Consider the following 23,769-nt stretch of genomic DNA (forward strand, 5'->3'; position numbering starts at 1 on the left):
ACCCAAACAGCCCTTGTTCAGCAAGTGCTCAAAGCTGGGTTGTGCAGTTTTACGTGATCTCTAGTTCTGAAAACCTTATCCCTAGGCTAACAAAGTAATACAGCATCTTCTATTCACTGTGGTCTTACAAGTGGAATGTTTTAGCTGCTGAACTGAATATGCCAAGTCATGATCACATTTTTTCAGTGTGGTCTCTGGTCCACACTGAAAAAATCCTCAGAATTAAAGGAAAAGGAGTACATTTGGAAAACTCATTCAATTTTTGAAGAATCACCATGGTTACCAACAGATTGCAGGAATAAACAATTCTTCTAAAGCAGGTAGTTTGTGAAGGATGCAGATAATTTGATCTTGAAATAGAGAGCCCTCTTGCTGACCTGCTGAAGAGTCATTGTTATTGGTCTTCATGCATGTGAGAGGAGAGATACTTTGAAAACGTGACTCCACATGCTTTCAAAATCTGCATTATATTCTTAGGGCCTGAGTTTTTAAAAACAATCATACATCTACAGCTATCTGGATCTGGATGAGCCCTCACAGCCTTTGCTGTTTCAAAACCACTAATGCCTAATGTGCTGTGCTTCTTACTTTCTCCTCCTGACCTCAGCTTTAACCACTAATAATATGGGAAAATCTTAGAGCAGCTGTTGGAGTGTCTTTATTGAGGTAGCAAAAGAGAACTGGTTTAATACGACATCTGGAAAAGTACAAGCTTTTGTGATCTGGAACATTTTTATAGAGTAATGTGGAAATTACAGCTTAGTTCCTCTTAGTTAAAGCCACTCTTTCATGATCTCAAATTATATTAATAACAAACAAAGCACCATTCAGATTAAATAATCAGAAAGATGCAAGTGGGACAAGACAGTTGCTTTTTTGTACCTTTGCAAAATGGGTCACTCCTTCCTTTGTATATCCTCTGCATTATCTGCTGTTTGTAAAAAAGCTGCTCAAAGCAGAGTCTCTTACTCCACACGTCCAACCTCCCCAGGCAATAGATTCCCACTTCTCAGTAGCCTACTAACTACTGTAGTAATACATGTTAAAAACAAGCCAGCTTCTTTTTCTGTAAAGAGCAAGTGACAAGAGCTGGCCTAGGAATCACTAGCAGGCTGCTCAGCACATCTGAGCACTGAGACCCTGCTGCTCCTGCTGCAGGGTTATGGGTAGACATTTCCTTTCCACGGTGAGCCATCTACTTTCTGTGCCAAGAAATGTTCCAACTGGACAGGCTGGCCCCCTGCTTTCACTCAGCTTTCTTGGGGTTTGTGTTCACACCAGTAGATAGCTGCTCCTTGCCCAGCAGTATGTGTGCTCCCGTCCTTCTCCCTCACTTTTGGGGAAGCTATGTATTTTCAAATTCCAGTTTCCAACAGCATGTATCTATGCAAAGAAGGCACCACAATCTTTCAGGGGTTAAATCCTGCCCTTCTGCAGAGATGCCAGTGAAAGGAGAAGGCTGAACTAGGGAGAGATGCCTCTTTTCCTGTTTAAAACATTAATCATCCATAGCACAGCAATAAGCTTAATCATTTAAATCAAAAGTGTTAAAGTTCCATGACATCTACGAACACAACAGTTTGGCCAGAATCCAGCACAAGTCAACTTTATGAACAAAGATTTTTTCTCTCTACAGTGTGCTGGAAGTCCCTCCTGGCACTTAAAACCTCTAGAGTGTAGCTCCTAAGAGACATTCAGACCGTGGCTGTACAGCAGCAACTGTGTCCTAAGTTTACCCTTCCTACTGTAGCTTAATCATGCCTTGCAGGAAGTGTGTCCTGCTGCAGTCATGATTTTACTTACTTTTGATTTTTCTCTTGAAAGTTGCTTTTACCAAGAGTCTGTGTAAGTAGGAAACTGGATTTCATTACTTGAGGAAAGTATTTACAGAAATGCAGAGAAACCCAGATGAATTACACAACTAAATTACTGGTTGGACTGCACTAATCACTAGGTAAAATCATAAAGCCTGTGGGATACAGCTCAGGTACATGACAATTATTTTTTCTCTTTCTAAAAACCTATGTAATTATGCAGATTTGTTTTGCACTATAAATGCCAGTAATTTCATGTGGATTTCATGCGCCTTCCAGTCCCTATTATTGCACCCATACAGTGCATTACGTAGGAAGACATAACCATGTCCTACTCTGTTGATTTCCTGGTTGAGCAACTAAATCAAAATTAAACAAATACTGTCGCTGTTGAGCAGCTAGCAGAGTAATGAAGGCACCAGTTCTCAGTGGCAAGAAGGAATGACCTTTATTGTTTTGATTTCATCACATATATAGAGTTCTCAAAAGTCACCCAGATTGGTCAGTCAGAAGCCTTCCCCCAGGCCTGATTGGCCAGGCCTGCACTGCCAAAGTTCTGGGACACTGTTCCAATAACATCCAAACTTTATCTTTATTTACAAAACACAAGAAAACTTCTCATGGGAAAAACCTGTGCTAGCCACAAAATACTATTATTAACAAATATTATTTTAATTAGCGTTTATGTGAAAGCTCAAGCTCTGCCTTTTGAAATTAAAGGCCTAGGTAATTAATCTGAGAACTCCATTTGGGGTATTTAGCTCTCAGCATGGACTATTTCCTCTTAAAAAAGATCTATGTTAGGTGAACAGTTGAACTCAATGATAATAGAGGTATTTTCAAACCCAAACGATTCTATGATTCTGTGTAAATAAGACTGGACCATCAGATCTGGTTTTGGTAGTGGTTATATGGCCTTCTCTGAAGAAAGGATGAGCTCCTTCCTTAGGCGATAGACATACGCCTGAATTCCTTTAAAGTCTTCATATCCCTGATCTGTTTCATTAAACTCTGTTTTCTATCCAAAAGCAACCTTGTAATTAAGACTAGGAAATCATGCATTAAGAAGTCACCAAGGAACAAATGCCCCGAAGTCAATACAGATTCCTAACTGTAACTCTTCCCCTTCGTTACTATCCTTTGACTGAAGCCTCCTTAAGATTACGCAGTTGGTGGTCATATGGTCCCACATCCAGTGGTACCAAATAAAGCAGTGACCAGAATTAAATTTATCATGCACTGCTCTAGGAATGCCTTCAATAATATCTCAGGATAAGCTGCTAGTTTGGGCTCACAGACTTAAAAAAATTAATCTCGTAATGTAATATTTAGTTCATACCAAAATCAGCTAGTTTTTTAGAAAGACGGATCAATCCACAGCCCACGTTAAAGTTAGACATGGCCAAAAGCCATTGCTCTGGAAAACTGAGGTCAAGCCAGTCAGGAGCCTAACCAGCACATCTTCCTTACTATTCTTTCCACCTGCCTGCAATATCACCTCCAGAGGGGCAAAAACATTTGTGGCCACATTGTATTGGAAAGTTTGTAGCTGTCTGCGCTTCCTTTCTGCTGCTGTGATCCTGTGTTCTTCCAGCACCAGATGCTGTGTTTTTCAGAAAACACCAGTCCCCAACCCTAGTAAGCCATGGATTCACCTCTTGTTCCATTCTGCAGTGAGACACAGGCTATGTGTAACTTACTTCACCCACTCACATCCATCTTGCATTCACCTCTGGTTTACTATGCTGCAGTCCCACCAGTGTGAAAGCAGAGTGTCACTATGCAGAGACAGGCCCTAAAATGCCTGCTTTGAAAACTTCGCACAGCTCCTTGAACTTGTATTGATCTACAGCACTGCAGGTTTTGCATTCAGGCCCCCCATGGCACAGAAAGCACAGCTGCCCAGGAAAACAGCCAGCAGCACCCATGTCTGGACTCCTTCAGCTTTAGAATAAAGCTGCAACAAGCTCTGATTTAGCAGCTGTCTGTCCATCCTTGCCAGTGCTCTGAGGAAGTATAACTTTGAAAGTACTTTGTCAAAGCAGATAAGGCTGGCTTTTGCCCAAAAGCCAAATCTTGAAATTAGATGTTCGGACGTCTCAGGCCAGTCAGATGATTTGTTCCTTCCATAAGCACATTTTACACTTTGCAATTCAAGGTTTCCCCTTGCACAAAAGAAGTGGTTAATAGTTTCTGATTGTTTTCCATGCCAAAGTAATTCTAAAGTGCTGCAAATCCTTGTTTTCTGCCAGCTCTCTCCAAAATAACATCATTGATTTTGGATCAAGAGTCTGTATTTTGCTTTAAAAGGAATTTATAGCAGAAAGTGTGGAACATCAGGAAATTGGTATGTGGACAATGTTTGAAAGGGAAACAAGTTGCTCATGAATATGAGGAACTGTCATTTTCTATAATTAACATCCATGAGACATATCAAATAATGCAAAATAAATATGAAGTTATCTCCATCTCCAGTAAGCAAAACTGCATTTCTCTCTGTCTTATTTTGCTGAGCTCCTCTACTTGCTTTTTTAAAAACCCAACACTTGCTCAATGCTTAAGGCTCCAGCTGTGTCCCCTCCTTGCCATTCCTTACCATGGCTATGCTATTGCAGTAAGCCAACATTCTACACTGCAAATAAGAACTTTTGCAGCAGATGCTTAGCATGAATTCTTGCATTTAGTCATACAGCAAATGAGACTTCAAATAACGAGGACAGGAAGCAATCTGGTACTTTGTCACCTTTAGGAGTTACAGATTCTTGTCAGTTATGAACATAAGGCATTAGTTTTGACCAGAGAGAGAAAGTTAGATTAATCTCCTATTATATTTTTTGTCATCTTCCTGTATGTTCTCAGCTGATGCCACCTCACTTTACTCTGTCCCTTTTTGAGTTTTTGGAGTGCTTTTTCTCCCTATGCTGTCACAGTCCTACATGGTACCTTGTTAGAATCAGGACCCTGCTCAATCTCTTTCATTAAACAAATTCTTATTCACCGCACTCCTTACAGTTTTGTACCCCATGATCAGTGATGCTTTTCCCAAAACCTTTACAGAAAAAACAACCTTTCTTTAAAGAAAAAACAACCAATGAAACAAAAAAAAATTGGACAGTTTTACTTTTCAAACTCTCACTTCTATTATTCAAAAGCATATGAGAGGTGAAGGGTTTCAAAACACAAGTACCGTGATTGTATGTCCTCTTCTGTATTTCTTTGCTGTCTGTGTACAACAGTAACTCAGAAAGAGACTTTCTCCTCCATCTTTTGATTTTCTTGGTCTCTGAGTAATTCTGTCATTGCCCTTTGTAGACTGCCACACATCTGCCTAGCACCAGGCCTGGTCCCTACCTTAGGAGAATAGAAGAAGGGTGGTTGGAAGCCCCTCTGCTGGTGTCTGAGGTTTTCAGCAACATCTACAGGGTTCAGTTCATTAACCTGGACAATTTGCAGAAGGAAGATCAGTGAATACCTCATTCTGAGCTCACAAGAAGCACAAGGCATTCAGCCCTGAAAGACTGAAATTACCTGACTTAGAGTGGCTCTAACCCAGTTCATCATTTCACATGCAAATCCTGATATCTTCTGAAAAGATAGAATGGAAACCTGAACACCAGTGGGAGGCATCCAGCATCCAACCTGACCAATGTGAATACCTGAGCACAACACTTTCCTCCTTCCTCTAATATTTCACAGGAACAACAAGACTGTAGCTGGTCCCAGTAGAGATGCTCTGCCTTCCGTATGATTGACTATGTTAACAAATATGGATAACCTGATAACTGCTGACAAAATATGATGATATGATATCAAATCACTACTCAGTGACAAAATCAAGGCAAAGCATCCATCTGGAATCTTCTTGCTCCTCCTAGGGATCCTGTTTTATTTACCCTGTTTCCAATCAGTCTGAAGTTTATTCAGTTCCACTTCAGCAAAACATCTTGTCTTCCAAACATTTGTCTTCCAAAACATCTCTAAAATAATCCTAAGGTGCTTCTCTAACATCAGATAATGGCACAAGACATCCAAAAATGGTACTGAATGCTCTTCAAATGATGAATTGCAAATCATTGCCATAATTTTGATGTAGCTGATGTCAGAGTATGCCAGCAAGAACAAGTAGCTCTCCTCACTGACTTTTTAGAAGACCTTATGACTATCTGTGGATTTATTAGATCCATATTTGTTATGACAACAGCACCCGATTGTCTTCTGATTGTGCTGGGATAGAGGATAACAACTCCTAGATGTTAAAACTGCTGTCCAGATAGTATGTTACATCATGCCTCTGGTAAAGAAAGGGAAGAAAATCAATTGTGTAAGAGCAAATATTTCATACTACTTGCAGATCAGTCAAGCATCCAAAACAGCTTTTATGTTCACACACCTCTGCCAAAGAAAGCATCATGCAGGTTTTAAAATCCATGAACAGCACTTAAAAGTGAGGAGCATGGATCTTGGTATCCCTGAGGAATGTTGCTGTGTAAGTCAGGGATATTGAGGGGCTCCACACACAGGTCTTCTGGTCCATTTTCCTGGCCTGTGGCAGCTACCCAGGGCAGAGCAAAAATGAACTGCTTACCCTCCAGAATGTGTCAGTCACTTCTGAGCTGTGCCTCAGAGCAGCTGAATTTACAGCAACCAGGTCCCTGGTCTTTCAAATGCACCCCAGTCTAGGATTGCTGTTCCTGACACTTCCCAAGGTGAAGGCAATTGTTAAAGGCTGCAAACTGAGTCAGTAACTAGGAGTTACAAGTAGGACACAGGGAGATGTTTAGTGAGAGTTGCTAAGCATTCTCCTCCTGCAATTTAAATGAAAGGGGCTGAGCTTCTTTGTAAAATCAGATTTGAATTTACTTCTGCCAACAGACACACATGGGGCTAGGACTTTGTGAGAGCTGCGGCTTCAAAGCTCTTAATGGATATATGCTGTAGGATTTAGGATGGTTCCTAAAATACTGACAGAAAAGGTCTGGTGGCTAGGCCAAAGCTGTTGCTTGGGAGACCTAAGCTCATTACTTGTCTCCCGCATGTCCAGCCTCACAGTAGAGCATCCTATTTCTGCGTTCAGCAAAATCAGTGGAGACCCAGAAATAGACTTTGCTAAATTGGGGTAGTCTGGGGCCAGGGTAGAGTGACTGAAGATTGCAGTCCTGTGACTCCAAGGGAGGTGTTATTCATGAACATTGTAGCTTGATCCTTTCAGCAGAAAGGTTTCTCTGCACAGAGGGTTGCTGGAGAAGGCCAAGTCATGGTCATAATCACAGGGGATGCTAGAGGTGAGCAGGGACAGCAGCCCTTGTAGCTGTCACCAAGTGATGAGTTTGACCTTCCTAGTGTGAGGGCAAAAGACTGTCAGGAGCAGAAATGAGCAGACTGGAAGATTAAGCTATGCTTTTAGGGAGGGGCATGGAGGACAGCATAGGAGTTTTCCTCACCAGTTCTCCTGCTGCAGGAAGACTATGTTTTTCTGCTGCCGGGAAAGAGAGGATGTAGGATTAAATCCTGGAAGGAAAGATCAGAAAATGCTGAGTAAGCAAGGACATAATTTCAGAGCCAGGAATGTTTTGCCTTGTAGACATACCCAGTGAGTTCTGGGGCCTCCTGTTCCCTTACAGAGGAATGGTCACTGAGTCTAGACCCAGGGTCTTGGCCATCCCTGCCTGGTTCTAGATTGCAAGGACGGTCATGTTTCCAATCAAAGAGATGCATGGGCACATGATCCAGCAGTTCCTTTGTGAGCAATGGCTATTAGTACCTTGTCCTGTCACAGAAAAGGAGGCAACAGCCTTCATCATATCTCCAACTAGAGATGTGAAACACTAGAAGCTGTGCTGGTCGTTGCTATCTTTTTCCTCCGCTTCCACTGTTGGCTCTGCAGGACTGGCAAAATCCAGTCTTAGTACAGGTCTGTGCATTTCCAGGGCTTTTCAACTTTCCCTCCCTGAAATGAGTACTAGACAATTTCCAGCACCTACACCTACCTGGGGGACATAATTCTACCTTCCAGATTTCACAGATATCTTGTACACATCAAACTAACACAGAGGGCTCAAGTACCATGCCCTGTGTCCTCCATCCTTATTTTCTAACTGAAGACTTCAGTGTACCTTGAATGGGAGCACCCCACTCCACCCCCTGAAAATCCAGATGACACACACCCAGTCTTTTCCTTGTCGATCACCAGGTAAAACCATAAAATATCTTTTTTTATGGGCCACTAGTTCCCCTATGGTTTCCAGTGTGCTCCTGAGAGAACTGTTTTCCCTTTACTAGCAGGTCTACACAGCAGTTTCCTGACCTCAGTTCCTGGGTATGCAGCATAAAACATCCTGGGCATGGCAATTCCTCTGCTAGTCAATGGCTAGGATCTTGAGTCAGATATTATGAGGTTGTTTCCAAGTTTAACCAGGTGACTGATTTTCCAAAGATATGTGAAAAATCTTAGCTAAAGCCATTTTATATGGACCACTCCAGACCTTTGAAGTCTGCTGGCATCAAAATGCACAGAGTTTAATTCAGTGACCCATGGCAGTAATTAAACTAACAATATCAACACTGCTGTGTTTCTGTTACATGGGGCATGTAACAGCTTCCTTGAAAACTGGTTTGCCCTGCTTCTGCCTGCATGTTGACTCTTCTGTCTTTGAATAAGTGCAACATAGTCCTTTAAATTCACCATACCTCTGGGATTATTCTTCTAAATCTAGATATGTAATTCATTTTGTCATGAAAAGCCATACCTACTTCTTGAAGCATTTGCAGCATTGTTTTCAGGAAGGCCTTAGAACTTCATTATTATGAGCAAACTTTTTGCTCCTGAATCAGTGGGATGTGGTATTAAGAAACACAGACAAAATAATACTTGCTTTGAAGATTTGATTGAATTTTTAACTTTTCCTTCAAGCTGCAGGAGGGAGGGCTGGGGGTCATAAGAGGCTGCAGTGTGGGGTGGTGTGGTGTGCTCTCCCACACTGCACCATCATGTCAGCCAACAGTAATGCTCCCTGGTATTTTGCCACTGAAACCTTCAAATGTTGTTACCCCGTGGGTAATTCTGCTTTACACTCCAGTGCATCAACCTCACTCCTGGCATGAGGAAGCTGTACTGCCACTTAGGAGATATGGCTTCAAGCCTCAGTTCTGACTTTCAAGATCTTGATTTCTTTCCTGCACAGCAGATGTAAATTTAGCATTCAAAAAGGCTATAGTGTGCTTTCTTAGGAACCAGAAGAAGTGGTCTTGAGGGCTAAGAAGAATAATGAGAAATATACCTAACCACCTGTGAGCAGAAGTGGGGCAAAGGTGGGCAACTGGTGACACTTTTTGCAGGCATCTAGAGGCTCCATGAGGACAGCATCTTCCTCCAGCACTGCTGCTGTACCACAGGAGGCCCAGGACTGGGAATGTTGGTGTTCAGCAGATGTTGTCAGCTCAACTTCTCACTGTCCTGGCAGCAGGCACAAAGCTCTTCTTACTCTGCCTACACTCCTTTCAGGGGACAAAAACCAGTTTTCGCATTTTATTTGTTCTAGCCCTTCCCTCATGGGAGAGGAGGGAGCTGAGCAGGTTTAGTGAAAACCTGAAATGCTCCAGTGCGGCAGACGAGAGAAGAGGGTGTTCAGATGTGATACAATACTTCTCAAATGTAGATCTCCAGGAATGGCAAAGGAATAATATTTGGTCTTTGTATTCCCCCCATCTTAACCAAGTCCTCCTTTTGTTTGCAGCTCAGTATTTCGCTAGCATCATGGTCATCGTTGGTCTGTCTGTGGTGGTAACAGTGTTGGTTCTGCAGTTTCACCATCATGACCCCCAAGCAGGAAAGATGCCCAAATGGGTAAGCAACTTTGGTCATAAACAGTTACTACTACAGTCAGTAGGTTACTACTGAAAGAAAAGAAAATTGTCTACAAGCTACAGGACAATTGTTATAGGTGAGAGGCAAAAGCTGTGCTCCGTTAATCTGAAGAGCCAGTTACAAACAGCATAGTTGACACTTAGGTTTGCAACTGAAGGGAAAGAAAAAGCATACTAAATTTGCTTTTCCATTAAAAACAGTCTGTCTTATTCTCCATTAAGATAGTTCCTCCTACTTGGCCTTTTTTTTTAACCTTATGATGGAGTGGTTGAGTCATGAGGAAGTAATCACTCAGCACCCACTTTGCAAGTGCTAATGCTGTGGGCAGTACCTTTGATTTCTTATCCAGCAGACACCAGTAGTGGCACAATGTGCTAAACAAACACTAGTCTCTACTGGACAGTTTGTCTGCTGCCATCTGATCCATTCCCAGTGCATTAACGTGTGGACCTTGTTTTCTCTACGGCAGCAGGCTTTGTCAGCCCAATAAGGTCTGCACCAGCTGGCTTTCAAACGGAATGTTTCCTTTAGGTTTTCAAGTTAAAAGAAAATTATGCTTTTTTCCCCTTTCTCCTTTTCCTAATAGATTTTAGAATTGGCAAGGTATGCTTTGTGTTTACGAAATGAAAAAGAACAAAAGCAGAAGCAGATACAAATAGTCACAGTCAACTATCTACCACCCTGTTTTCACAGGAGTCTGGTTGTACAATGTCCTCTGGTATCCTGTTCACGTTTGTCATGCTCCACTATTATCCTGACATGCTGGATAATTGAATATCACATGGTTACCAATGTCAGCCCAAGTTCAGAACTGATTTCTAATTCCTCTCTTAAAATAAACTGCAGCTTCAATGCAATTTTTTTAAAGTCCAATAAAAATTGAGCATGCTTACAATTATTTCCCAAAGTGCTGTAAGTTTTAAAAACCTTATACTTTCAAGGCAGCAGAGAATGTGACTTCTGGATGAATCAGAATGTAAGCAAAACCTGAGGCCGCAAATCTGGGGAAACAGTCTTCAGGTGTCTACATGGATAGAGTCTGCAGCAGTGTAACAAACCCAGTTTTATTGCTTTGTCAGCTTTTTGAGGAGCCCGGATACAATGGCTCATGTTAGACCTGCTCACAGGCCCTGCAAGCCAGCTCTTGCTCTCTACCAATCTCTTGTTTTCTTGGCTGGAAACACAGTGTGCAACAAATTCTCACTCAGGAGGAACATTGTTTAGTGGCCTGACAGCTGAACTGGAATACATTACAAAACATGCCATCAGGAAGCAAAAACTGTGGAAAGCATTACTGGGAAGTGCAAATGATAGACTGTAAAAGCTGTAGACCAGACAAGCTGACAGGACTGAGGGATCTCAAGAGGAAAAATGTGAATGTCAAGTATGTAGGGAAGAGCCTGACCCACAAAAGTAGGCATTTTTCCTCTGCAAGACACAGGCAAGGCTCATTTGCTAGAATTCATGTCAGTCTCTCTTATTTTGTTTTAATTTTGCCTGTCCACCTATGTCAGGTGTTTCTTGCAGGGACACCTTGAATGACTTTTGCTCAGTAAAAAAAAGAAATCTGAAGTGAAGAAATAACTTACGAAAGAAGGACTTTTTTTGCATGAAATTTGTTTTCTGCACTTCCAGTGCCTGCAGCTGCCCTTTCTATCCACTTAGTTCCCACAATGTCCTCTTCTTGTTCGAGCCTGACATCAGTCTATTGCAAACTCTAACCTTGATTAATTGGATATTGTTACAGGATTGTTCTCACCTCCTGCTTAAATGGGTTTGTCTGCTGGAGTCAGTTGCAGGGGGAGGCATTGGACCATTGTTCTTGTGTAGGAGCTTCTACAGACCCAGAAGATTTGACTGGATACACTGCCTAAACACCTGCTTTCTAAACTATTTGCAGTTGAGCAGTTTATTTTCCCCGCCGGTCTCTCAAGGGGTCTGTGCTTGCACTTTGCAACAGAAGAGGGAGGAGAGTGCCTGTTAGTGTTTATCCTCTCTGTAGGTGTTCACTTTCCCTGTTCCACTGCTTAGAATTGTGCCTTCCTTTTTATTAATCTTTGATGACTTACAAACCAGCTTTTGCCAAGAGAGGAGTTTAAATCCAAGGTGTCCAGCCAGGGCATTTGCTGGCTACTCAGTTGAGAAGTGAGAGCTGCTGGCTGATTGACACTTTTGATAATGTCTGCTGAGCTAGCATGGAAAGGAACACTAAAGAAGGCCCAGCTAAGGAGCTGTTTGGGAGTGGATAACATTAGGCATGGACTACAACTCAACTGACCTTTCTCTACTGACAGCTAAGACTGTTCCATAGGAAAGAGATATGGAGAGACTAAGCATTGAGGGAAGAAGAGGTTTTGTGGGAAAAGGCTAGAGAACTCTGTCTCTCTGCTGTGCCTAAATCAGATTTGTTATGTTTTCAGGCTTCTGTTTTAATATGCTTCAAACCTGGACATGCACAGTTTTGCTCAGGGGCAGATGCCCCTATTAAGAGAGCTTTACGTGGAGACTCTCTGCCCTGGACTGGGCTGGGCATGTGGCTGTGATGGGAGCAGAACAGCTGCATTATAGTTAGGAGAGGCTCACAGCAGGGTTAGGCTGTTGACCTCTGAAGACAGCTGTAACCTTTGTACTTCCTTCATAGAAACCCATATATGACAATGCAGGTGAGCATATAGATTCATATGATCATACTCAGGCTGCTTTCCAAAAACCTGTATGCTGCAGCTGTCTCTTGAATTTATTGGTATGACAAGAACAGATTGATGCCTGAGTGTCTGTGTTTTCAAGGAAATAGGGCATTTGAAAATCCCAGCTAATTAAAAGCTGTGTTACTGTCTTCTGGGTATTTATTTTTCTGTTGGAAATGGGTTTGGCTGTAGCTATAAATGCGATTTCCCTGAGGAGCAAAAACTCTTTCTTGAAACAAAAAGCAGCATTCCTGTATAAGCGTGCTTTTTCACCTCACATCTCCTTCCAGATTTAAGGCAGTAATATTAACATTTTCTAATAAGAAGGTTTGTCTGACTTGGTATTTTGGAATTTCACAGTCCTGGAGAATTAATTTCCTTCTTCCCCTTGGAACTGACACTGTTGATACATTACCAGCAATTAAGACCTTTATTTTGTTCCATGCAGTCCCATTTTGTGTCCATGAACAGTCTGAATACATTGTAATTAAGTAAGTTCAATTAAACGCAGGCTCAGTTTTTTAGGCTGCAACACTATAGGCTACTATGTGTTTGTGGTGACTATGGAGGAAATAATGAAATATTTAAAGCAAAATAATATGAATAATGTGAAAACAGTCTTTCAGGACTGTTGTAGTTTACCCAGCTGGCACCTAAGTACCAGACAGCCACTTGCTCACATCCTGCCTCTCTTCCCTCGTGAGGATGAGAATCAGAAAAAAACTTCAATACTTTGTGGGTTGAGAGAAGAACAGTTTAATAATTGAAACAGAATACAATATAATAATAGGAATAATATTAATTGTAATGAATAACAATAATTAAAATAATTATAACAGCAAGGAAGGAAGAGAGAGTAATAAAATGCAAGTGAAACAAGTGATGCACAATACAATTGCTCACCACCTGCTGACTGATGCACAGCCTGTTTTTGAGCAGCAATTGACAGCCCCCAAGCAACTCCTTACAGTTTATCCCTTTGGCTAGTTCAGGTCAGCTGTCCTAGCCATGCTTCCTCATGGCATTGTGTGCACCTGCTCACTGGCAGAGCACAGGAAACTGAAAAGTCCTTGATTTAGGGGTAAGCACTACTTTCCAACAACTAAACCATCCATGTTTTATCAACATTATTATCACACTGAATCTAAAACACCACACTGTACCAGCTACTACGAAAAAACAATCAACTCTATTCCAGTTAAAACCATGACAGCCAAGAACAAAAGATTCATTCATGGGAGATAAGCAGAATGGCTTGCAGAAAACAGCACAAGGCTGTGACCTAGAAGAGTTGACACTGCTGAATTTAAAAATTGTGTAACTGCCTTTCACTGGTAATTGGTTTTTGCTATTATTATTATTAGTTATTATTATTATTATTATTATTATTATTATTATTATTATTCCTAACTGTGGTTATTAATGCTTCCTCCTTTCTGAAATTATGCTTGTCATTACAGCAGCAACTCAAAGTGCTTAGCTGTAATTTCCCCATTCCTATATCTGTATGCTGCAAACACAGGAATCAACTTTTCCTGCATTTAAAACAGCTTTGGAGGCAAAGTATGATCCTAAGTCAAACATGGCCAAAGTAACAGGAGCAGGATTATAGAGGGAGTCCTGGACCAAGGCTCAGAAGGGAGACCAGAGCCCATGTTTGTTCTCCCCTTGATGTCATTTGGCTTGCAACCAGGATGATAAATTCATCAGAGGCCTGTCTGCATGGAGAGTCCCTCACAAGCACATTGCAAATGTCCGTTTTGTATGTGTAACACCTGGATGACATTATAATTACAAGATTTTACTGATTTAGTCTTCTGCTCTTCACGTAAGATGTTGCTGATTCCACAGTGTTTTTCCTGCCTTTTGCTGTTAACAGTGTTACCAATAGGAATTCTAGCAGGCTCAGATTTCAGGCAAAGCATTTGAAGATCAGTTCATTGGAAAAAATTCTGGATGCACTTTCTGGAGTTAGCTTGCTGAATGACCTTGACAAGAAACATATGAGGCACAATCTGCTATGTGCAGGTTGTGATGCACCAGTGCACAGGAAAATGACAGCAGTTAATAGTGCTAAATCTAATTGATTTACTCTTTTGAAAAAAATCCTGCTGTATTATGTGGTTGAATTCATCAGAGGATTATAAAATAGCTTTCAAAAAAACCAAGGCCTTTTATTTAGATATAAACAATTGAAATGGGGGTAGGAAATGTTCTAGAATCTGTCATTTAGGGATTTTTTTTAGCAAAGTCTAAATATTGGCCCCCAAAAATATTTAACTGTATCTCTTTCCTTACAATCTGAAAAATGTTTGAAAACCATACAGGCAATTTTGTGCCATTTGCTCAATTGCAGAGATTTGGGATTGTTTGATAAAGATGAGTCTTCAAGAACCATTTTGTAAAGCACGATTTTACATCTCTTTTGCTTTAGAAGCTAAGTGGGCATTGAACAACCCTGTGTTCAAGACTGATTCAAAAAAAGGCCATCCTTGGTAAAGAGCTAGACCCTCAAAAAAAGTTCTGAAAGCAGATAGCTAGAGAACACAGAAATCCGTCAGTATTTCTATGAGACCGTACAGGCTAGCAAAAATAGTCACAAAATATTTCAAAAACTTTAAAAATGCCAAAGAGTCTCCTGTATGTCTACCATGGTAACTCTCTTTCAGGTCCGTGTCATCCTGCTGAATTGGTGTGCTTGGTTTTTACGAATGAAAAAACCTGGAGAAAATATAAAGCCCCTGTCTTGCAAATACAGCTATTCCAGCCACCACCTGAGTGTCAACAGCATGGAGGTGAATGTCCTTCCCGGGCACCAGTCCAGCAATGGCAACAACATCTACAGCTACCATGCCATGGAGAGCCCCTGCTGCCCCCAGAACGACCTGGGCAGCAAGGGCAGAAAGATGACTTGCCCCTTAGCAGAAGATATTGAGCTTGTCCAAAAGCAAGCTTTAATGGATACTCTTCCAGTGATTGTGAAGATCCTGGAGGAAGTCCAGTTCATAGCAACACGTTTCAGGAAGCAAGATGAAGGTGAAGAGATCTGCAGTGAGTGGAAGTTTGCAGCTGCTGTCATAGACAGATTGTGTCTGGTGGCATTTACCCTTTTTGCCATTATTTGCACATTTACAATACTCATGTCTGCTCCAAATTTTATAGAAGCTGTTTCAAAGGATTTTGCATAAGGTTTTCAAAGGTGATATTAGCATGATAATCAAAAAGTGAATATTGCCAGTAATTTTACCAGATAATTTAACTCAAATAGAGAAGTGTACTTATATGTGCAAACATACACAGAAGGGGATTAAAATTATTTCAGGACATAATTATTCCTGATGTTAGTGATTGTAGTTACTGAATAGTAAACACATTGAACTCTGTTACCTATTTCATAGACTAGTGCCACATGTAATTACGTCATGACCTGTGATAAGTGATAGAAAAGAATTCAATACATTACAGTACTGCAATATATTTATTACAAGTTAACACCAATGTATCAATGTGTTACTATGAATTTGTGAACTTTTGGATATTGTTAATTTAAGTGACCATTGATGACTATAAGTTTTGCATAATTTTGTTGTTTTCAGTATGTTTGTGTTTTATAATTATTGTTTGGTGTGGCTGTGACTTGCACTTCTCAGATTTGAAAGACATATCTCCGCAGTCTCATGATACTGTATATTGTATTTATTAAAATAAACCGTCATCATATTAGCTCAAACTACCACAGTGACTGGAATGTTTTCTCAGTGAACTCGTTAAAAATGCCTCTTTCCCAGAAAATCACTTTGGTTCTTTTTTCTTTTAAGTAGTAATATTGGTTGTGACATTGGAAAGAAAATTCCTTCTCTTTGCTGACAATTATATATATCATTAATGATGCCTTCTTAGCTGTCTCACTGCTTAACTGTTTCTGTCACCTTGAAAATCTACTTAATTCAAAATATCTCTGCTGTCTTGGAACACAGTTGCCAAGATAATACTGACTAACTCTCTGCAATTAGGGCAGAATCTTGTGTCTCCATAATATGTAGGAAATGGTCTGTAGATTTAATTTGGCTCAGATTTCATATCTAATCTATACCACCAAAATAGTACTTTTTGAAAATTCTATTAGTATAGTCTCCTTTCCATGTGGTAAGTAGGCTTTGTTAAAAGGAGTGTATAAAAGACTAGTTTTATTTTGCTAAACTTTAATGTATCATTGTTTATTATCAATTTGCTGTCCCTAAATATTCTCTAATATAATGTTTCTATATTAATAAAACATAATGGAATTATGCCACTTCCTGGAATGTAAGGTGGGGGAAAGCACTATTCTGAATAGCAGCTTCCTTCCCCCCAGTTCTGTGGGTGGGAATGACACCTCTGTTACAGGTTTTTATTTTCCCTACTGACCACAACAGAGCTACAAAAGAGCATTGTCTGATGTAGACAGCTTTCCTCTTTGGGGTAACAGCACTTTTCTGAATGTTCACTAGAAGAAAATAACATTTTCTTCATAATAATAAGAAATATAATAATAATAATAATAATAATAATAATAATAATATATTATTATAATAACAAGATAATATTATAATAATATTTATATAATAGATATTATATTATAATAATAAGAAAATAACATTTTCTTCATAATAATAAATAACTCAATAATATTTTCTTCTCTGGCTGACTTTCAACTTCCTGTTCTTCCAGTTAGTGTAAAAGATTAACTTTTTGCCTATCTGGTAGGATCCTTCCCACCATCACTGTTGGAGAGAAAGTAGCTGATCATGCTTTTACTCAATGGAAAGTACTTCCATCTATAAGGTGATGGTGAAGCTGGTAGTTCTACAGATCAAAGCAATATGCTACCATTTCTTTAAGGAAAAGGTGCCTGAGCTTTTCCATTACAGCCTTTATTAGGGGGTGATAACTCTGAACAGACTTCACTGTTTTGAATGTTAAAACCTCTGTAGCTGTAAGGTTATATCATCACAGTCATGGATATGTCATACTTCTTAGAGTTATATTCAAAAAAGCACATTAGGATGTCAACCTAAGAAGGTCCTGACTACAGTGACAGTGTGGTTTATATTTCACATAACTTTTGTGGTTACTTCAGCTCCAGGTGCAGCTCAGAGTGGTAACTATGGCTGGTAGTAAAAGCCTCTACTGAAAATTCTATCCATATTTCAGAGAGATCTTCTTTCTCTTCATAGGACCACCAGTGCTCTAAGTAAACTCTTCCCAAGCTTGCAGGAGAAAACTCCCATGATACCTGGTTCTTTCTCCTGCCCATTTTGCTGCTTCCACTAACAAAATTGTCCTTGCCGAGGTACAAAATGCAGTTCAAGGGGGTTTTGCCGAACAGAAACACCTCAGTGAGCAGCAGAATTTGGGTTAGTTATACCAGGCTCTTCTCCTGGACAGCAGCTGAAATGCTAATTTCATTTTTCCATTAGTTTAAATATCCAATTATTTCTGTAACTTGTGATGCAAGGATGCTAAATGAACTTTGGAGCACTTCTTCAACGACAACTAATATTTTAGTTTGAAAAGCATTTTTGGGAGTAATTTCCAGTGACAGGATCAAAAGGTAAAAGCTAATGTTAAAGCACACAGTCAAAATAACTTAGCCTCTAATACAAAGCATGTCCCCTGACATGAAAGAAGGAGTTATTGCATAAGAGTATTTTTAACTGGATGCATACATCTTAGTATCAGAAGGAGGATGGAAACGATCTCAAATTGTATCAATGGCGTGCAGTTTACAACTCTTTACACTGGACTGAAACTACTTGCTGATTACATTTTCAGATCACATATGAGGGAGATCCTTTTGCTATCCACTTATCACTTGGCCTTTTGAAAGGTAATAACATTGTCACCACAAAATTTGTAGAATGATCTGGTGTAAAACAGCACTGACAAATGGTTACTGTACATAGAGAACATTGCTGAATAAAGTGCAAATGAATTTAAGATTTTCCTGAGAGTTACAGTACAATTGTGAAGATGGATACATTCTGATTCAGAGCTCTTCATTGCATCACCAGTTAGTATCATGGTATATTTAATTCCAAAAGAAGAAAAATATCCCAAACTGACTACGAAGGTCAAATGGCAACAAGAAACTAACGTATAATATCCTTTCCAAAATCCAGGCACTTACAGAAATGTTACACAAAGAGTGATGACCTCACCATCCCCTGGTAACACAGGAACATAACAGTAAGGATCCTTGTGCACTTTATCTTGCCAAGGAGCACCTTATTTTCCAGAAGGCATGGTAGGTTTTTGCTAGGAAGCTATTCAGCATAAGAAGATGAGGATCTGCCATGGTTTATTCATTGAACATAAAGAACACTAGATATAATCAAACATAGTTTTTACTTTGACTCATGAGTTACCTTAAAATATGTAGATATACCCAGGGCCACATGGGTTTTTTTGTCCTCATTAGATCATTTTTGCCTTGCAAGTTTTCTGGTTTATCTGCTTTATAACTTATAATTTACATATAACTTATATATAACTTTATAACTTACAGCAGTGATTATCAAGTATTTCTGTATTACAGGAAAGCTACATATTCCTTTCATTCAAAATTAACTTTCCAGTATTAATGATAATAAAGAAGTAGAGGATCATGATCTAAACCCTTTATTCTAAATTACCAAGTGCCTAGGAAAAGAGGATGCTATAAGTCAGAAGAAAGTTAATGAAGAACAGGACTAATCTGGGATTTTAGACAATAAGAATGTCAAATACTGTGAAATCCCCAAACACTGTGAAATCTCCACAGAAATAAATAGAGGCAAAACCAGCTGAAATGCCTTCCCTTTTGTGATGCTCCTCTTAGCAGTATTTAGAAGAAAAAATTAGAACTCTGTAAAACATGTGCTGAGGTTACATCTGGGTTAAGAGATTGGGCTCAGCAGTGATCCTCTGGCAGAAAGGCTTCCCAGAATTATATATCCAGCTTGGAATTATATGCTAAATACAGGTTTCTTGGTCTCTTTTTTTTTTCTTGATAACAAACAGACTAAGGGAGAAAGGACATGAAATACACAAAACTCCAAGTTTCAACATAGGTAAGAAAGCATATGCTCAGAAAGCAGTCTCCTTTTCTTGTTGAATGAGCTAGAGAATACGAAGGGCTTTACACAGGCGGGAGTAGAAGTGCATCTTAGGTTTATATTTGATACCACAGCTGTAAAAGCTAAACTCCATCACAACTGCTTCCTGCCACCATTTCAGATGGTCTTCAGATCTCTAACTCTAGCTCCTCGTCAAGTCTGTTGAATCATACAAATAATTCACGCCATTTTTCTCCTGTGCCAGTGTGGGAGCAAGAGTGGCTGTGCCTCAAGTGCTTTCACAAGGTGCTTAATCTTAACATCCAATTATGGAGAATTCCGTTTCCCTAATATTTCACTGGCATATTTATCACTCCTTGCTAATCTCTGGCATACAAATGAATCTAGTAGTCTCAATCACTTAAACCCCCCCCTTTTCATGTGACAAAGCAAAATGTCAGGATTGATAGCTGATTAAGTATGAGTGCAAAAAAACCTTTATGGTGATAATCATAATCATTATTAGCAATCAAAGTCCTAATCATGGCACAGTTATTTTAATATTGGGAATATCTGGATCACGCCACAGACAAAATTTTGGAAAAGAAAGTTTACTAGTTCTTCAACACATAGATAATTTACTTTGTGAACAGGAGCCACTGAGCTGATATGCAGGCTGTCAGCACACTGGCCCAGTAGATTTTCATGAAGTGGAAGAAACTGATGAAGACCTTCCTAAGTAAAACACAATTGTCACACAGAGCAGATAGACTTGTCTGACTAAAGGAAAAAATATGCTGAACAAACAAAAAAAGAAGCTAACATAATTAGAATGAAGGAAAAAAATAAGGGAATGCTAGTAAAAACCCATACATTCATTCTGATGGCAAGCTCTAAAAAGAGATGTTGAAAAAAAAGAGAATGTTAAACATTTTTGATTTTCAGAACTCATACAGATATTATATCTTCTTGGATTTTTAAATCCATTTATGAGAGAAAACAGGGTCTGAATTCCAGGCCAAGGACAGGAATATGGTACTGTGGCTTTAGGAGTATCTATTTCCTTATATAGAAAATTATTTTTGTTGAAATAATTTTCATGGTTGTACAACATACAGAAAGGGAACATATACATGACACAGTACAGTGAGTTCTAATCAAAATTAATTTAAAGATCGTATCTGTGACACTCTTGGCTTTCAGACACGACACTGCATTCCAAAACTTTCAAGGCACATCCATTATTAACATTCAAAGATAGAACATAATAATGGGGAGGTATGCTTAGGAATCTCAATATCCTTTAACTGTCTGCATCCCTCAAGGTTAAAGCTGTACATTCAGCTATTTTTGTCAACAAATTGCACTGGGGTTTTTCCCCAGAAATTTCATGCCAAACAAAAGAAAAGAAAATACCTTTTTCAGTGAGAAAAAAGCATAAAAATCAAAAGAAAAAAGCCAAAAAATATTTCTTGTAATGTTTTGTGAAATTGTGTTGGAGAAAAAGTAGTCTTAATGGTATTTCAGGTACTAATTTCTGGTATCTTTGAAGTATAGCATTATAGTAAGGCAGATTGTGGTAGAATAAGGGAGAATGGTTTTAAACTACTAGAGGGGTTTTAAACTACTATTTTAGTTAGAAATAATTCTGGTTAAAACTTACACTAGTTTTTATTATCTGTTTAGAAGACATATGATTAAGAATTCATTTTTAATTGGGTAGCGCTGTCAGTTTGATTAAATAAAGAAAAATTACTCCTTAATAACCCTGGTGATAAAAGTCAAAACTACCTCCAAAACCAGCAGATGCCTATTTTTCTGAGAAAAGGTTCTTCTTTATTTTTAACCAAAAGCCAAGATTTTACACTTTATAGTCAATGGAAGAGTGATGCATAATTAATCTTTACATCTCCATAGAGTCTACTGGGCCATGAGGACTATCCAAAATTACAGATGATGGATCCCTTTTTCCTTTCATGCAGTGGAAATGAAAAGGAGACATCCTGACACACGAGCAACCAGCATCCGTGTTCTGTAACTCTGTAGCAAACAAATGATTTTCCATTTAGGGCACTGGTTTTTGTTTAGTTGGTTTGGTTTTTTGGTTGTTGGGTTTTGTTGTTTGTTTTGGTTTTGGTTTTGTTCAGTTGGTTGGGGTTTTTTTGTTTTTTGTGTGTTTTTGTTGTCGTTGTTGTTGTGGGTGGTTTTGTTTGGTTGGTTGTTCATTTTTATTGTTGTTTGGGTTTGGGTTTGTTTTGGATTGTCGTTGGATTTTTTTTAACCTAATAGAAATCTCTGTGGAAAATAAAAACCAGGGAACAGAAAGATTTTTGGTGACCTTTTTAGACCACGACACCATAAGCTCTGAGTGTTTAACTAAATGTTATTTGCCAGTTTTAACACTGCATACTTAAAATGTACTTAGAAGTTCTTAGCTAAGTTCTGCCCATCTGAAACATATTTAAATTATCCAGAGTGTGATGATGACAGATCCTTCTTGTCCAGTATCCAACTACTAATATGATAAACAATTTCTGTTAACTGATTATGGGTTCCTAAATATAAATTAATTTCTACAGCTTTGCAACTAATAGTATTTAATGAATTAACAGGCCAAATGTAATGTGTTGAGAAGAACTGAGAATATAAAATTTGTTTGTGATTAAAGTGAACACCTCCACATATGACCTGAGTACTTTAATAATGCATTTTCTCAGCACTCTGAATCCTAAGACACCTTGATGTCACAAGGAAGTCAGAGCTGAAGCACAAAATTTTCAGTTCTGAAAGTTTCCAATTCAGTAATTTTGTGAAACCAAATGTCAAAATTCCATTGCAAAATTATGTGATCCTTATATAGCACAGGCACACAACAATGAGCAGAAAGAAGTGGAACTGACTAAAGAGACGTTTCTACATTGGTTTCTGGGTGCATAAGATGCTGAACAGGAGAAATTGAAGGTTTAGGACTGTGTTGAATACATAATCTCAAGCACTAGGTCAGCTCCAAACACAATATTTGACATGCCCTGTTTGTTAAAGTCCCTTGGGTGTTCTTTGAAGACATGTCCACTGTATGCTACCACTAGCAAATCTCTCCACTAAACTCCTGCTGCTGCTGAATTTAAGATGATTGTGCTCTGGGATTAAGTGACCCAGCATACTCCCCACAAACAGATCTAAGATCAGCAGAAAAGACTGCCAGAGTTCCACGTTCTCAGCAGGAGTTTTTTGTAAAGCAAGTAGTGTTTGTGGTAATAAGGAGGACACCTAGAGACTTAGTTTTCTCTAATTATCTTAAGATGTCCTCAGCCTTAATTGGAATGCTGCTGCCAGAAACCTTCTAGACCACACACCTGGAAAAATGGCATTGAGCACATGATCTTCAAAGTAGAATGGGAAACAATAGCTCCAGAGAGATCAGAGAGACAAAGGGAATGAGCCTATCTCAATGACTGATGCAGTGCAGTGACCTGGAAGGCTCAAGCTGTGGAGGTGCTGATGACCACATTCCACAAGCTCTGTGCTTCAGCTCATTCTTCCCACTGCCCAGAAGTCTTTGTCTTGAAGAGCAACAGCAGATTGCAACCAGGTGTTTAGGAACAGACTCAACTAACAGAATTTTCAGTCAGCTGTGTGAGTTTGAGATTCTAGTTCCAAATTACCTTCGTAGAAAGGACTACACAGCAAATTTGGGCCAGACTTTTCTTTAATGTCTCTGCACAGGTCTCCTAGTTTAAGCTGAGAAAGATCAGCTTTAACCTGAGAAGGTTCAGCATGTATCCTCTAGAATGGCTATCCTGAGGTGAATCTTGTAAAAGGCTTCCTCAAGGCTGCAGAGGATATGCTGCATTGGCCCACAAGGCCCAATCAAGAAATCTGATTGTTTAGAAAATTACTATAGATGTTCTCCATCTCTTCTGACATACTCAAAAAAAACAGCATTAGCTTTTTTGAGGGTTTCCATAGAGCTCTGAAAACTAGTTTTAAAAGCATTGTCACAAAACCAGAATGGGATCCCTTGTCTCTTATTCATAGCTGTGTTTTTGTAATGCTTGCTTCCATAGGATAAGAATAACATGGTTTTTATGGGAAAAATAAGTGGTCTCAGCTTTTGATATTTTGGCATTTGAGGGAGTTTGTCAATAGCAAAAAGCAATCAGGTTTACACCATGGGCAAGATGGCCAATTAAAAATTTGGGCTTATGGAAAACTAAGGGTTGATGATAAGCATCTGCAAAGCACTAAAGATTCCTACAAACTTCTCAGAATTCAACAGTGAGAAAGAGGGAGACCCTTTTGTAAGGAGAAATGTCTTTTCCGCAGTT

At 39.4% G+C, this 23,769-nt stretch overlaps 1 protein-coding gene across 1 annotated transcript in view; it reads left to right on the forward strand.

Moving 5' to 3' along the window:
* LOC146424623 (neuronal acetylcholine receptor subunit alpha-7-like) overlaps positions 1–16,095 on the forward strand; it is a 58,552-nt gene extending 42,457 nt beyond the window's left edge. Inside the window, exons 9-10 of the mRNA XM_085042787.1 lie at positions 9,548–9,657; positions 15,035–16,095. Coding sequence (XP_084898913.1) covers positions 9,548–9,657; positions 15,035–15,553 — 629 coding nt within the window. The 3' untranslated portion in view covers positions 15,554–16,095. The remainder of the gene's footprint in view (positions 1–9,547; positions 9,658–15,034) is intronic.
* The last annotated feature ends 7,674 nt before the right edge of the window (positions 16,096–23,769 follow it).

Source organism: Lichenostomus cassidix, chromosome Z (assembly GCF_008360975.1).
Source record: "Lichenostomus cassidix isolate B80296 chromosome Z, HeHo_3.0, whole genome shotgun sequence".
In the NCBI taxonomy this organism is placed as follows: domain Eukaryota; kingdom Metazoa; phylum Chordata; class Aves; order Passeriformes; family Meliphagidae; genus Lichenostomus; species Lichenostomus cassidix.